This window comes from Megalops cyprinoides, chromosome 6 (genome assembly GCF_013368585.1).
Source record: "Megalops cyprinoides isolate fMegCyp1 chromosome 6, fMegCyp1.pri, whole genome shotgun sequence".
Lineage (NCBI taxonomy): Eukaryota > Metazoa > Chordata > Actinopteri > Elopiformes > Megalopidae > Megalops > Megalops cyprinoides.
The window spans coordinates 36,537,938-36,550,375 of NC_050588.1; the positions used below are offsets into that span (position 1 = coordinate 36,537,938).

Consider the following 12,438-nt stretch of genomic DNA (forward strand, 5'->3'; position numbering starts at 1 on the left):
CTCTGGATAAGAGCGTCTGCTAAAAGACAATAATGTAGTATAATATATCATAGTTAATGTCGAACCATCAAACAGATCATTTAAGGGGATTAGTTGGTCCCACCACAATCTAAAACATGCGTGCACTGAATTTTCCCCCAGAATCCAGGCAGAACGTCATGGCAACTTTGAAAGGGCCATCAAAAGAGCTAAACTGGGGCCAAGATAGTAGTGTGTGTTCTAGCTTGTACTAAACACAATTCGTCGCCAACATAAAAGACAATCTGCCACTAGCTTCAAAGACGTGTAACCATCAAGTAAGCCTACCAATTTACTGACTGAGGGGGCAGCTCCAGTCTGGCTTGAGAGATAAGTATTTGACTGGATAAATATTAAGTGTCTGGACCAGACCCTTCCTGCTGACCTTTTCTGGTATTAGTGCACACCCAGCTGGCTTTTGTGTTGCTCCGTTTTTGCTGGAATTGTTATACCTAGTGGAGCTGCCCCACAGTTCTATTGTTGAGTGATCACTGGAATAAAAAGACCTATGTTAATGGATTTCAATAATTAGTAGGCTGTTACTTCATATATGCAATTAAGAATGTTCCATGAGGCTTTGTCTGTGACCACCTTAATGAGCACTGCAAGCTGTGTTAGTATTTGAGGCTTTTGTTCAGGCTAACTGTATCGTGGTCTGTCTGAAACTTTTCGGTTCTGTTCTGTAAAAGTATTGGTTATTCCAAGGAAAGGACAAACCTCTTTGACATTACATTGAATGTTAGCCTTTCAAGGTTTTTCAACGACTGGGTCAAATAGCCTGTCTGAAATCCGCATACACACACAAAAGGATTCCGTCTTAGTGCTTTTCAATCCACAAGCATTAACAATAGGATGTTTTTCCAAGGTACCAAAGTAATCACAGAGCACAGTACTGGATGCAGTAACAATCACTCAACCCTGTGCAGAAGTCAGAGAATCCATCACACAAGGCCTTGTTTGCCAAACGTCCAAACGAGTGCTGAAAATAAAAGTGTATTGACTATAAAGGTCTGTTTTGTATTATGTTATGTCTTGTGCACGTGCACACACACACACACACACACACACACACACACACACGTCACCTGTCTATCTCTCTTTTTTCATGAACATGCATTACGTAAGTATTGTAACAAAAAAGGTGTGCAGTTAGAATGCCTTTCTTTAAAAATAGTTGTTCTTTCCTGAAAGACTGTAGATTTTAGAAGCAGTGTTCAAACCAACAGTTCTGATAATATGACCAAAATTCACAAACAAACATACACACAAACACGTGCACACAAAATATATTAATGGGAGTATTACTTCTTGTAATAATTTACAAATAAATTATAGACATTATACAAGTAATATTTAATAATGTGAATATAACCTAAAACACTTGTGTAAATAAATAATGTAATACTGATTTGAACCTGCTGCTGAAGCAGAGTGCCTTTTTTAAGGGTCTACCTCACCAGGAATCCAGCTCTCAGCAATGTTCTGTGTTTGAGTAATCATAGCTCCTGTGGCAAGTTAAGTGCACTGTGTCCACTCTGAGTTCAAAAGCCTCTACCTTGCACCGAGGAGCTATGAAATCTAAATGGATAGTTGAACAATTTTCCCATGAATATATTTTCATTGTTTCTGCGTTTTGGTCTCTGTAAGCCCAATTATACTGTACTCTTTATTTGCCATGACTTTTCAGTATCCCGGGAAAACTGCTGAGAATTGAGCAAGAGCCAGTCTAATTTCTGGCCTATCTGTAGTGTTGAGGATTTGGAGGTATGAATGGGAAAGTAGAAATATTTTGTGGACATTTAGGGATATCATGTCAAATGAAGATAATCTGAGAAAGACAGACCCCATGCTTAATGTTTCAGAGATTCCTGATAGTAAACACACAGTAATATTTTGTTGAAGAGAACAATTTTTTATCATTATTCTAATCAAGAAACCCTCTCTTTCTTTCAGATTTTTCGCCGTGCTGACAAAAACGGTGAGTAAAGTTGTGGATGTGCAAATTAAAGCAAAAAGTCTTAAAAGCAGACACAGAACAGTTTGTTTCTGTGCAATGTTTTGTCTTAACTTGCCACAATTTGAAAGTAAAACTGTCAAATTCCTCCCAGTGGGTAGTGCAAGAACCCCCTTGAGATGCTGTCACAGAAGATGATGAATTCATGAAAGCGGTGTGGCTGTCCACACAGAAAGAACAGATGTGATGAAAAAATGCAGCCTCGCTCAGATTCTGTTCCACTTGTGCAGTTCAGAACTGAGTCTTATTAAAAAAAATCATGTTTGGCTGTCTTGACATCTAACAGCTACCTAAATTAATTTCCATTAAGAGAGAATCCAAATCAGGGAAGGGTGTTTGTTAAGGTTGTTGAACTAGGTAATGTTCCAGTATGTGTCTTGGTGCAAATGTGACTGGTGAGAGTACTGATACCATACTCTATAGCACAATTTTAAATGCTAGTAGGTACAGGGCTTGGTTAACACTTAAAACTGATACAGATTTTTTTTTTTTTGTGACAGAAGCTTTGGTTTGGCTTTGTGGCTTGGTTTGAGTTACAGATATAAGAAGGAAGCCAGTACAGTGAATTATGAAGTTGTGTGGCTTTGCAGCTTTAATAAGGGACATAACTGACAACACCAGTCTTGTAATGTTTGCATGCATTTGCATGGATTAGGTGTGGATTAACATAGCAGCCCTTGAGGTACTCATTCAGTAATATGGAGTTTTGTGAAAGTTGTTTCCTGTCAGAGCTCAGACTTGATTTGGTAAAGCTATAGCACAAACCTCATAGAATAACTACAGCTCTTGGACTGAAACGGCTACATGTATTAAAATAAATGGACCCAATTTTATGAGCACTATATGACGGTGTATTATTTTAATAAACATATCAGTTTCCTCCACTCTAGTGGGTCAGGAGCAAATGTCTTGGCAATAGTGAGATTCAGTATTATTAAAATCCGTATCTATATCATTGCACACAAAGCATGGAATAAGCCAGAGTCAAGACTTAAAGAGACCAAAACTGCTTGTGGTTCATGCTGTTTCTTCCCTTCATTTGTATTTGTTTGTATATGACACAATTTGAATTTAAATATCATCACAGAAATCAGTTAGCTTGTCCCTTAAGGGCCTCTTGGGCTTAAGGGCTGTAACATCGGGCCTTGTGTTTTTCTTCTGAGGATTAAGACTTTAAGCGGAATGCTCTTCCATTTTTTTTTAATTTTTTTTTTTTTACTATGCTTAGCTTTTTCATTTTTTATATTCAGTTTTGAAATGTATTCATTTGTCACTATGGAGCTGGCATTTTTAAAGGTCTCATCCAGCAGTGTGGGGTTATGAAATCAAATTGCCCCGGAAGCGTAGCACAGTTAGGATGGAAGCTACTAAACTGAAACAACTGATATAAACGAGGTAGATTAAATGAAATTCTTTGACATGGAAGTTAATTAGCCCTCGAATGGAGAAAGTAAAGGGTTTTTTTGCATATGAATTCAAAATTAAACACACACAGAGGTTGCAGCCACAAGGATTTTCAGCCAAAAGGCTTGTGACTTTGAGCATGCATTTGAGTATTCATCTAGAGGCAGTGTATGAAATGGACATGTAGAGATACCAGCAGCATTTAGTCTATTTGGCATGACTGAGAGGGGCCAGAGAATTGAAGCCGTGCCCAGAAATGTGCGCAATGAATATGCCCTATGTGTTATTGAATGGATTCATTTGAAAAATTATTGATGTGTGAAAAAGTCAAATGTATTCATCAAACATAATGGGCATGATTTGTGACTTAAGAATATGTTTAATGTTCATTGAAAGACTTTGAGTAGAAATTCATCCAATTTTGTGTTGATGAAGTAACGGTGTGGAACGTCCATGTTCAGCAGCTGCGTTGGGCTGGCTGGTCGTGACCAGGAGCCATATGCGCTCAGGTACAGTCCGTGACTAATAACGGACAATATCAAGTGATAACCCTGACAGATATGATTATTTCCACCGCTGCCAAGAAGAAGGAATTCTGGTTTTATGTTTACTTAGCATAACCTGACGTTGTCAGCTGATGATTGATAATGTGCTCCGCTAATGAGCACCTTTCAGGAGGTGATGTTTACCGTTGAGCGCTGGGGTGCTTAAACAGCCACTGTGCTGCCCACACATCGGCATTTACGTAAAGGGGCCAGCTGCCCGAGAGTATCCACCGCGAGGTGCGTAGACAGAGGAGGGAGGGTGGGGGAAGAGAGGCACGAGTTTGCCAGTGATGATATGTGTAAATAAGTGGAGGCAAGCGGCGCCCCCCCCTCCTCCTTCAGCTGACAGGTTTTCTCGGAGGCATTTGACTGTCGGGGCCTCTCTCCCTGCGTCTGTTGATGCAATCTGGAGGCTCTTGGTGGCCAGGGGCCCGCTGTCGCTCGTTGGCTCCCAGTCAGTCGCGGAGAGAGGAGCGCGCAGATTTGACGGGAGCTCTTGAGGCTGAGCCAGTCTCTCGTCTCTGTGCTTGAAGCGCAGCGTGACGGGCCCAATTAATTATTGATGCTTCAGGGTTTTTTTTTTTTTTTCCAGCCAAGAGCCAGGCTTCTAATGGACCTTTAGGAATTGCTTTCCTTGAAAGAGACACCTTAATGCATTGAGGACTACTGTTGACTCTGGGCTAAGCATGAAAAATGATCGGATAACCACACACTCCATTCTCTCTCACCGTGTCAGAACAAAATGCATTGCATTACATTACATTATTGTCATTTGGCAGAAGCTGTTATCCAGAGCGACTTAACCAGTGCGTTTAATAAAGTGGCATGAAAAGTTGTGCAGACAGGACACCACCACCACTGACGCATGAGTCATTGTGTGAAAAAGCGTCGGTGCTAAACATAGTGCTCAGCTCACAAAGGAGAGCCTAGATTGACATGCAAGTGCAAAACAATATGTTCGCAAGGACATTGTTCCAAATATAATGCTAACACATGCGACACACATGCAAGCAAACCTCCACATGCTCAGTTACATAAAACTATGAAATATACCTCCCCATGTATAATTGCACATAAGAGAGATAAAAGATTGTGCTTGGGTAGGGGGGTTAAGGTGGAGCCTGAAGAGGTGGGTCTTCAGTCTGGGGCAAAAGATGGCCATTGTTTCAGCGGTTCTGCCCAAAACAGGAAGCTCATTCCTCCACACAGAGGCCAAAAGAGACAGTGCCATTCAACTGTTTCATTGTTTTTCTGCTGTCGTAGGTCATGGCAAAATAAGTACGAATACTACTTTTTTTTGAGACTTGGAATTCATTGGTTTCAAGGTTAATGCGCATTCAAAGTTACTGTCATATTACATCACCGGTAGGGCTTTTATAAATGCTATGTTTTTATAAACCCACTGAGGGGTTTCAGAGAGAATAACAGAATCATACCTGCAGCTAGTTTTACATTTTTATTACAAGTTTATATTTTCTGTTCATTTCCAAAAAGTGGACCATTTATGGTAAATTTTGAAATGGATTTGATCTTTCATTTTAACAGTGTAACAGTGTACCCCTCATTTTGTGTGTGTCTGTGTGTCTGTGTGTGTGCCTGTGTATGTGTGTGCCTGTGTGTATATTTGAAGTCAAATGCTCTTTTGGTATCACACAGAAACACAATCATTAACCACTTCAGAGTAGCCAATTATAACTTTTTTATGTGCAACTTTTAAATATGATTGAATGTAAAAAAAAAAAAATGCAAACAGGCTGTCAGCATTGCCGAGGTTGTATTCTGAATCAATCACCATTTAAATAGGGATAATGCAGTGAATGTCACACTCTAAAAATATAAGTATTTTCAGCCTTGAGTGCTGAGTGTCTGCTCTTGTGTTTGGAATCTTACACACGTGGGGAATATACTTTCCTGCACAATTTAAGGGCATGGAACAACAGCACTGCTGATATCAAAACTGTGAGAGAAGTTCCTTTTTTATGGATGAAAATGACAAGAGAATCAGACACAGAAGTAGCCTGGAGATCCTGGAGGAGGCTGTGGTGGGAGCTTACCATGGCAGAGGCACTTGATCTCAGAAAGTGTGTGATGTGGGACTGAATCTAGGACAGTTTTCACTCCTGGCTCCTCATCTGTGAGCAGCCACAGAACGGCACAGAAGGCCAACAGCCCCTTCAGAGGAACAGCTGCAGTAGGTCAGGCCTCACTGGGTCATTTGCACAAACTCCAGTCAGATGCTCCAGTCTGAGCAGTCAGATGCTCTTTGGTCATCATGATAGCAGCAGTTAAGAGTTCTCCAAAAGTAATCACACTAATGATATTCACAAGCACAGCAATAATTATAATTATAAAAAAGAAGCCGTAATTCTATCTGTAAAGTACTTAACTCAACAATAGGATTGATTAGGATTACACAAACTACTGCCTCTTTGCATCCATATTTGATAATTGGTTGTCTATTTCTGTTGAAATATAATTAAGATAATTATTCTGATACACATCTCAAATTGTGAAACAGTTCTCATTCTGAAAATCCAATGATTTATAATTCAATATGGATATGTTAAAAGTATTTATATTAATCCGTTAATATTCCATACAGTATGTTACATCATTGTCACTTACATAGGTTACAGTTTTTATCCATTCATACAACTGGATATATACTAAGGCAACTCTGGACTAAATACCTTGCCCAAAGGTACAGCAGCAGTGTCCCAGTGAGGAATCAAACCGGCAACCTTTCAGTTACAATCCCTGCTTCTTAACACGACACCATACTGCTGCCATGTCCAATTAGTCCTTTATAGTCAGACCCAATTTAAGCCTTTCAGCACTTCTTTATCAATCTAGCCAGAGGCATAGTGTTGACTGTTTGTTCTTCAAATGCGTTTTGAAACAGCTCTAGCGTAAATTGGATTTCTTAAAGGGCAACCACTGACATTCTCTGCAAAATAATCTGTTTTCCTTAAATGTATCATACAGCGTGCATGCGTATTTATTATTGAACATTGATTTGATCTTTTACGAGAAGACAGCATGTGAAAATGAGCCCCAGGGAAAAGTGTTCATTTCGAAGATGCTGAGTGCCTACGTCAGAGAATAAGAATAAGAAATGCTTTGCATTTCTAACCATGCACTTTTCCTGAGTTTTATTCTCTCCCAAGAACCTGTAGTATCAATGGTACCATACATCGACATCGTGGACAATAACATGTCGGCAAGGCGTAAACAAACCTTGAACGTGTACATCAACAAGTCATGAATTTCACAAAATTACCCACCATCTGCATTTTATATTTTCGTTTCTTGATAATTTGTTTTTCTGTGTGTGGTATTTTCCATCCACTGTCTGCAAATTCATGCATCAGTGTCATGTGACGATGGCAGCCGTGTCCAGTGAAATAATCACCACTGTCTTATGCTGATGTTTAGCAGCTATGGCTGGAAGACTGTTGTACTGATCTTCTTTGAGAACAGAGATGAACTGTAGCAAGGAGACCTGGCTGCACTCTGTTTGCCAAGGGCAGGCCCTCAGTTCATCTCACTTCATTTGCAATTATCATAAGGCTGGCACAGACGGCCGATCTATTCTTCCTAACACGGTCAGTGCACACGGGTGACAGGGTTGGCCACTGTCTTTTTATTGAGCTGGTTGACTCTGAAAGGCACCTATATAAACTTGCCATAGTCGACAAGCTCTAGCCCCTGCTGATTTAAAATTCCTAGCTGGAAAATCAGTTCCAAATTCCATATTTTCCCTCTCTTGAGGGTAAAAAGACAGGAAGTCTCACTGTGTGCAAAAGCTTTTGTGGTATATTACACCAAAACAAGTCCAACCAACCACCAGACCCCTCTCTCACAATCTGTGAGGCCATGCACGGTTGTCATTGCTGGTAACATGTTTCTTATAAAGTTGTGATCATACTGTTGAGCAGAAAGTGCTCAATCTGTTATAATATTAATTAATCAGCAGTTACCGCAGAGATAATCGTTCTGATACATATCTCAAATTGTGTAACAGTTCATTCATTCTGAAAATCTAACGATTTCTTATTCAGTATGAATACGTTAAAAGTATTTATATTACGATATGGTTTCTCAGAGTAGAGAAAGAAGAAACTGGAAAATCGTACTTGTCCATAAAAGAGGGTACCTAACCAGGAAGTGTAGAAAATCATGTCTTCATTTTGACTGTTTTGTGACTCTGAAAAGTACCCTTGAGAAGGCACTCGGTAACAAATTCATGATCCTTTCAACCCTGTCCATAATCCCTCACCTGCACATCTGCTGTGAAATAAACTACTGAAAAGCAAGCAAACCTTTTTCATCACCTCAGCTTCTCTCATCAATGATCACAGACCACAAAATGAGCACCAACCAGCTACTTAATCAACACAGATCGACAGCCAAAAGACAGGTATAATGTTCTGTTGCATGAATACAGTATGTGACACTCTGTCTCTGTCTCTGTCACAGAAACTTTAAAAAGCTTCCATCTGAAGCCTCTCTCCCTGCAAACCGTATTCTGAATTATATTCTCAAGAGCAGCTCTCAATGTTAACATTCTGATCATTCTAATTTAAATCAGTCTGGCAACCTGAGACAGAATCAGTTTAAGTGTAATTTTTCTTCCATACCAGGGATGGAAGACTAGGAGCAAGAGTGACATGGCCATATCCGATGTTTAGCAGTTAAATCCAGTGGAAAGCTTCAGCTAACTGGCTCACTGGGTTTGAGATACAGGGCATTGTGATACAGGGAGATTGCAGGAGTAATATGCAACAGGGCCCATTCACCTGTATCATAAAGATAAACTTTAAACTTCAACTGTGTATGTATTTCAGCGCTGAAAGCATTTTTTGTCAGGTGATATCAAAATTATTCCAGCATCATTTTATTATTGTGTTACAGCTTTACTGCACGCTCTGTAAACAAAATATTTTATGAAATGTCCTAAACCTAATATTGCTCAATCTGTTTATTGTACAACATAGACGTATATTGATAAAAAACAAAATTAATTATGTTAATTGTACCCCTTCAGTTCTGCAAGTATTGATAATTATTTAGTAATCAGTGCCCTGCATTTAAAGTGGAAGCATCATATATTACATTACGTTACATTACATTACATTACTGTCATTTAGCAGGTGCTCTTATCCAGAGCGACTTACATAGGTAACGATTTTTTACATGTTATCCATTTATACAGCTGGACAGTTACTGAGGCAATTCTGAGTTAGGTACCACGCCCAAGGCTACAGCAGTAGTGCCTAAGCAAGGAATTTATCCAGCAACCTTTTGGTTACAAGCCCTGTTCCTTACCTATGCTACACTGCCACAGTTGTCATGTATAGTAAGGTGTACTGAGAGAAAATCTAATCTATAATCTCTTCAGTTCCTCCAGAGTTTTACAGCTCTCTCTTAGGCTCAGCCGAACAGGACATGCTGTATATTAGATGTACACGTTGTTGTCTTTCTGGGCAAGGGAGACATCTACGCAACTGTGTTGCAGCTTTTCTTGCATGCATTGTCAGTACAGGTGGTTTGTGTGTTTCTCAGAGCACAGACCACATAGGCACTCCTTCAACTGAAAACTGCCTAAGCCTCAACAACAATGCAATTAATCAGAATCGGAATCAGGCTTTATTGGCCAGGAATGCTCTTATACCTACAAGGAGTTTGACTCAGTTTCCAGTGTCTCTTGCGGTGCGTTCACGCAATGATTTACAAAGTGACAACAACAAATACCATCCAACAGCAGTGGAACAACAAACAACAAGAGTAGTGCAGGACACATACATGGAATGGCGTAAGGATGGAATGAATGAGGTATATAAACAATAAATATGAACAGATACTGTACAATAATTTAACAGCTAATGCACAATAAGTTAAAGTGTACAGAGGTACAGGCTGTGGGTCTGTACAGCAATTTGTTTTAGACAGCTATTGCACTGTGTTATAAACAGCTTTTGCACAATAAGCAGGAGATAAAGTGTACCTGAGTGCAGGCTATGGGTATGTACTGCTATAGTCGTACACCTATTGCACTGTGAGTCGTTAGTTTAACAGTTCAACAGTGTGATGGCATGTGGGCAAGCTATTCCGGTGTAGGCCTGTTTTGGTGGGTAGCGATCTGAAGCACCTGCCGGAGGGAGACAGTTCAGGGGAAGGTGATAGTGTTTTTAACGTGGATAGTACAAGTGAGCCAGCAATATTTGTGCCACACTGTCAGTTGTGTTCAGCTAATGGGGAAGGAGGCTGTAGGTATATGATCCAATCCGAGCTTGACTGAAGCTGGTTAAAATTCAGATCAGTTACGAGGTGTGAAATGAAACAAAGCAAAACAGATGGTAATAAAGTCTGCACATGGACTGAATCGAATGCAGAATTAAGGTAATTACCCCGGCATACGGCGCGGAATTTCTAGCAGGTGTCTATTTTGTTAATTGCGCGGAATTCAGTCAGGATGCCGGGAGAGGTCACCGGCTGCGGTTGCCGCGGTAGCTAGAGGTTGTTTGGACGAGGGTTGTGAACTCTGCGATTTGGCTGCGCAGAGCGTCGCCGCCGTCTGAAATACCTGCCAAGCAGAGCCGAAGTAAACCCTATTAAGCCACAGCCTCGGCTTGTCGGAGCGCGGTCCATCTCCGCTCCAGGTCACTTCACCGCTGCCTCCCCTCTGTCATGCTGGCTCTCTTAATTCAGCTAAGCTTGTGCTTAATCACAGGAAGGTAATGGTTTCCTCTTCCCTCTGGGGAGTTAGGGCTATGTGTTCGCCTGCCCTGCGTGGTAGTACAGCATTACTCTTGCAGGTCTTGCTGACCCTCAGTGGACTTACGGCAAAAATCGCAGCCATTGTAGAGTATCTGTGAGATACGCAGTGTACTGTACCAGTGTAGTTTAGAGATAAGAAGCAAGGCTTGTAACCAAAAGGTTACTGGTTTGATTCCCCACGATTCCCCCACCTCGCTGCTACTATACACATGGGCAGGGTACTCACAAAGTACCCACAGTTGCCTCGGTAAATACCCAGCTGTATAAATGGGTAACATGTGAATATTGTAACCTATGTAAGTTGCTCTGGATAAGAGGGTCTGCTAAATGAAAAAGACGTAATGTAATGTGCTGAGGACTGAAAAGGCAGGGTCCATCTCTGGTCCATGTTGGTTCACTACTGTTCCCCATAGCTCTTACGTTACTTCTGCTCAGTGACACCGCTAAGAAAAACTGTGAAAAGTATCAAAAACGGATCTGGGTCAGATCATTTCATACCACCTATATATTCCTCTTATGAAGCATATGTCTGCTTTGTCGATAGGGACAGTTTCAGCCTGCAGAATTTATCTAAAGAAGAACGTTTCTCTATGTAAATCCAAGTGACCAAGGGTCATAGACTCAGTTAGTTGTTATCAGTAAGAATCAAATATGTGGATGATTTACTGTGACCTCTCTAAGTCCTTGGAGTGCCGTGCACCTACAACTGGAAAGTAATGACTTCCTTCAAGGTTTCAGTCCAAGGAAAGATTAAGTACTGGTTTAGATAAAGAAAATGTAATGTTTTTGCATTGGCAACCACAGCAAATAAGTTCCATGTCATGATTGTAAGTAAAATGTTTAATACATGAAGTCATAAAGTCAAGAGATATATTTTTGCCACTTTTTATTGCCACTGATATTGGAGCATACAACAAATAGCACAGTATGCACTGGAAAAGACGGATATGAAAGGGAATGTGAGAGAAGAATGTGTTTCGGTTGAATGAGCCACGTCACCCCATGGTCTTCTTGGCTGTCAGTTTTGAAGGCTCTTTAAAGAAAACATCCCCTACAGCAACGGTTTCCATGACAACAGTTATTTATTTATTTATTATTTTTTTTTTTTTTATAGACCCCAAACCAGAAACTACTGAGAAAAGTGTGTATGGGGAATACTAATATATGATACGCATCCAATAAGGAGACTTTATTCAATAAGGCAATGGAATCATTTGGAAACCTGATCAACACTGTAAGTGAAGAAAAAGTGGGCCAAAGGGTCATACGCTGTCGACTTGTGTTTCATAGTGCATGCATTCGTGAGTGAAGCATTGCCCACCTAGCAGGAAGTGCTTAGTTCTCCAGAGCTCTTGTTGTTGCAAATAAGCATCTGAAAATTTGACCAAGCCTGCTCCCACATTAATGCGAGGTGGAGTAGGGGCATGCTAGATTGGAGTCATGGCTTTGCAGTGAACTGAATTCTTTCCGTTCCTCAGTCTGTCACCTGCACAGCCGCAAGTCACGCAGGACTGTCAAACAAGTTCAAGCCCAGTATGATTCAGGCCAGCTCACGTCAGCCCCGCATCCACACACAGCCACATTGTCTTTCCCTGTGCTCCACGCTAAGCATCACTTAAAAAACCGCATTCTGCCTACTGCAAATAGAGTCGCGGAAATATTTAAGAAGTGTGTGTC

The 12,438-nt window shown here is 40.7% G+C and overlaps 1 protein-coding gene across 2 annotated transcripts in view; it reads left to right on the forward strand.

The window, feature by feature from the left end:
- Positions 1-12,438, forward strand: part of LOC118779947 (N-terminal EF-hand calcium-binding protein 1-like) — a 42,315-nt gene that overhangs the window by 7,561 nt on the left and 22,316 nt on the right. For both annotated transcript variants that reach the window (XM_036532298.1, XM_036532299.1), the window contains exon 2: positions 1,972-1,996. In XM_036532298.1, coding sequence (XP_036388191.1) covers positions 1,972-1,996 — 25 coding nt within the window. The remainder of the gene's footprint in view (positions 1-1,971; positions 1,997-12,438) is intronic.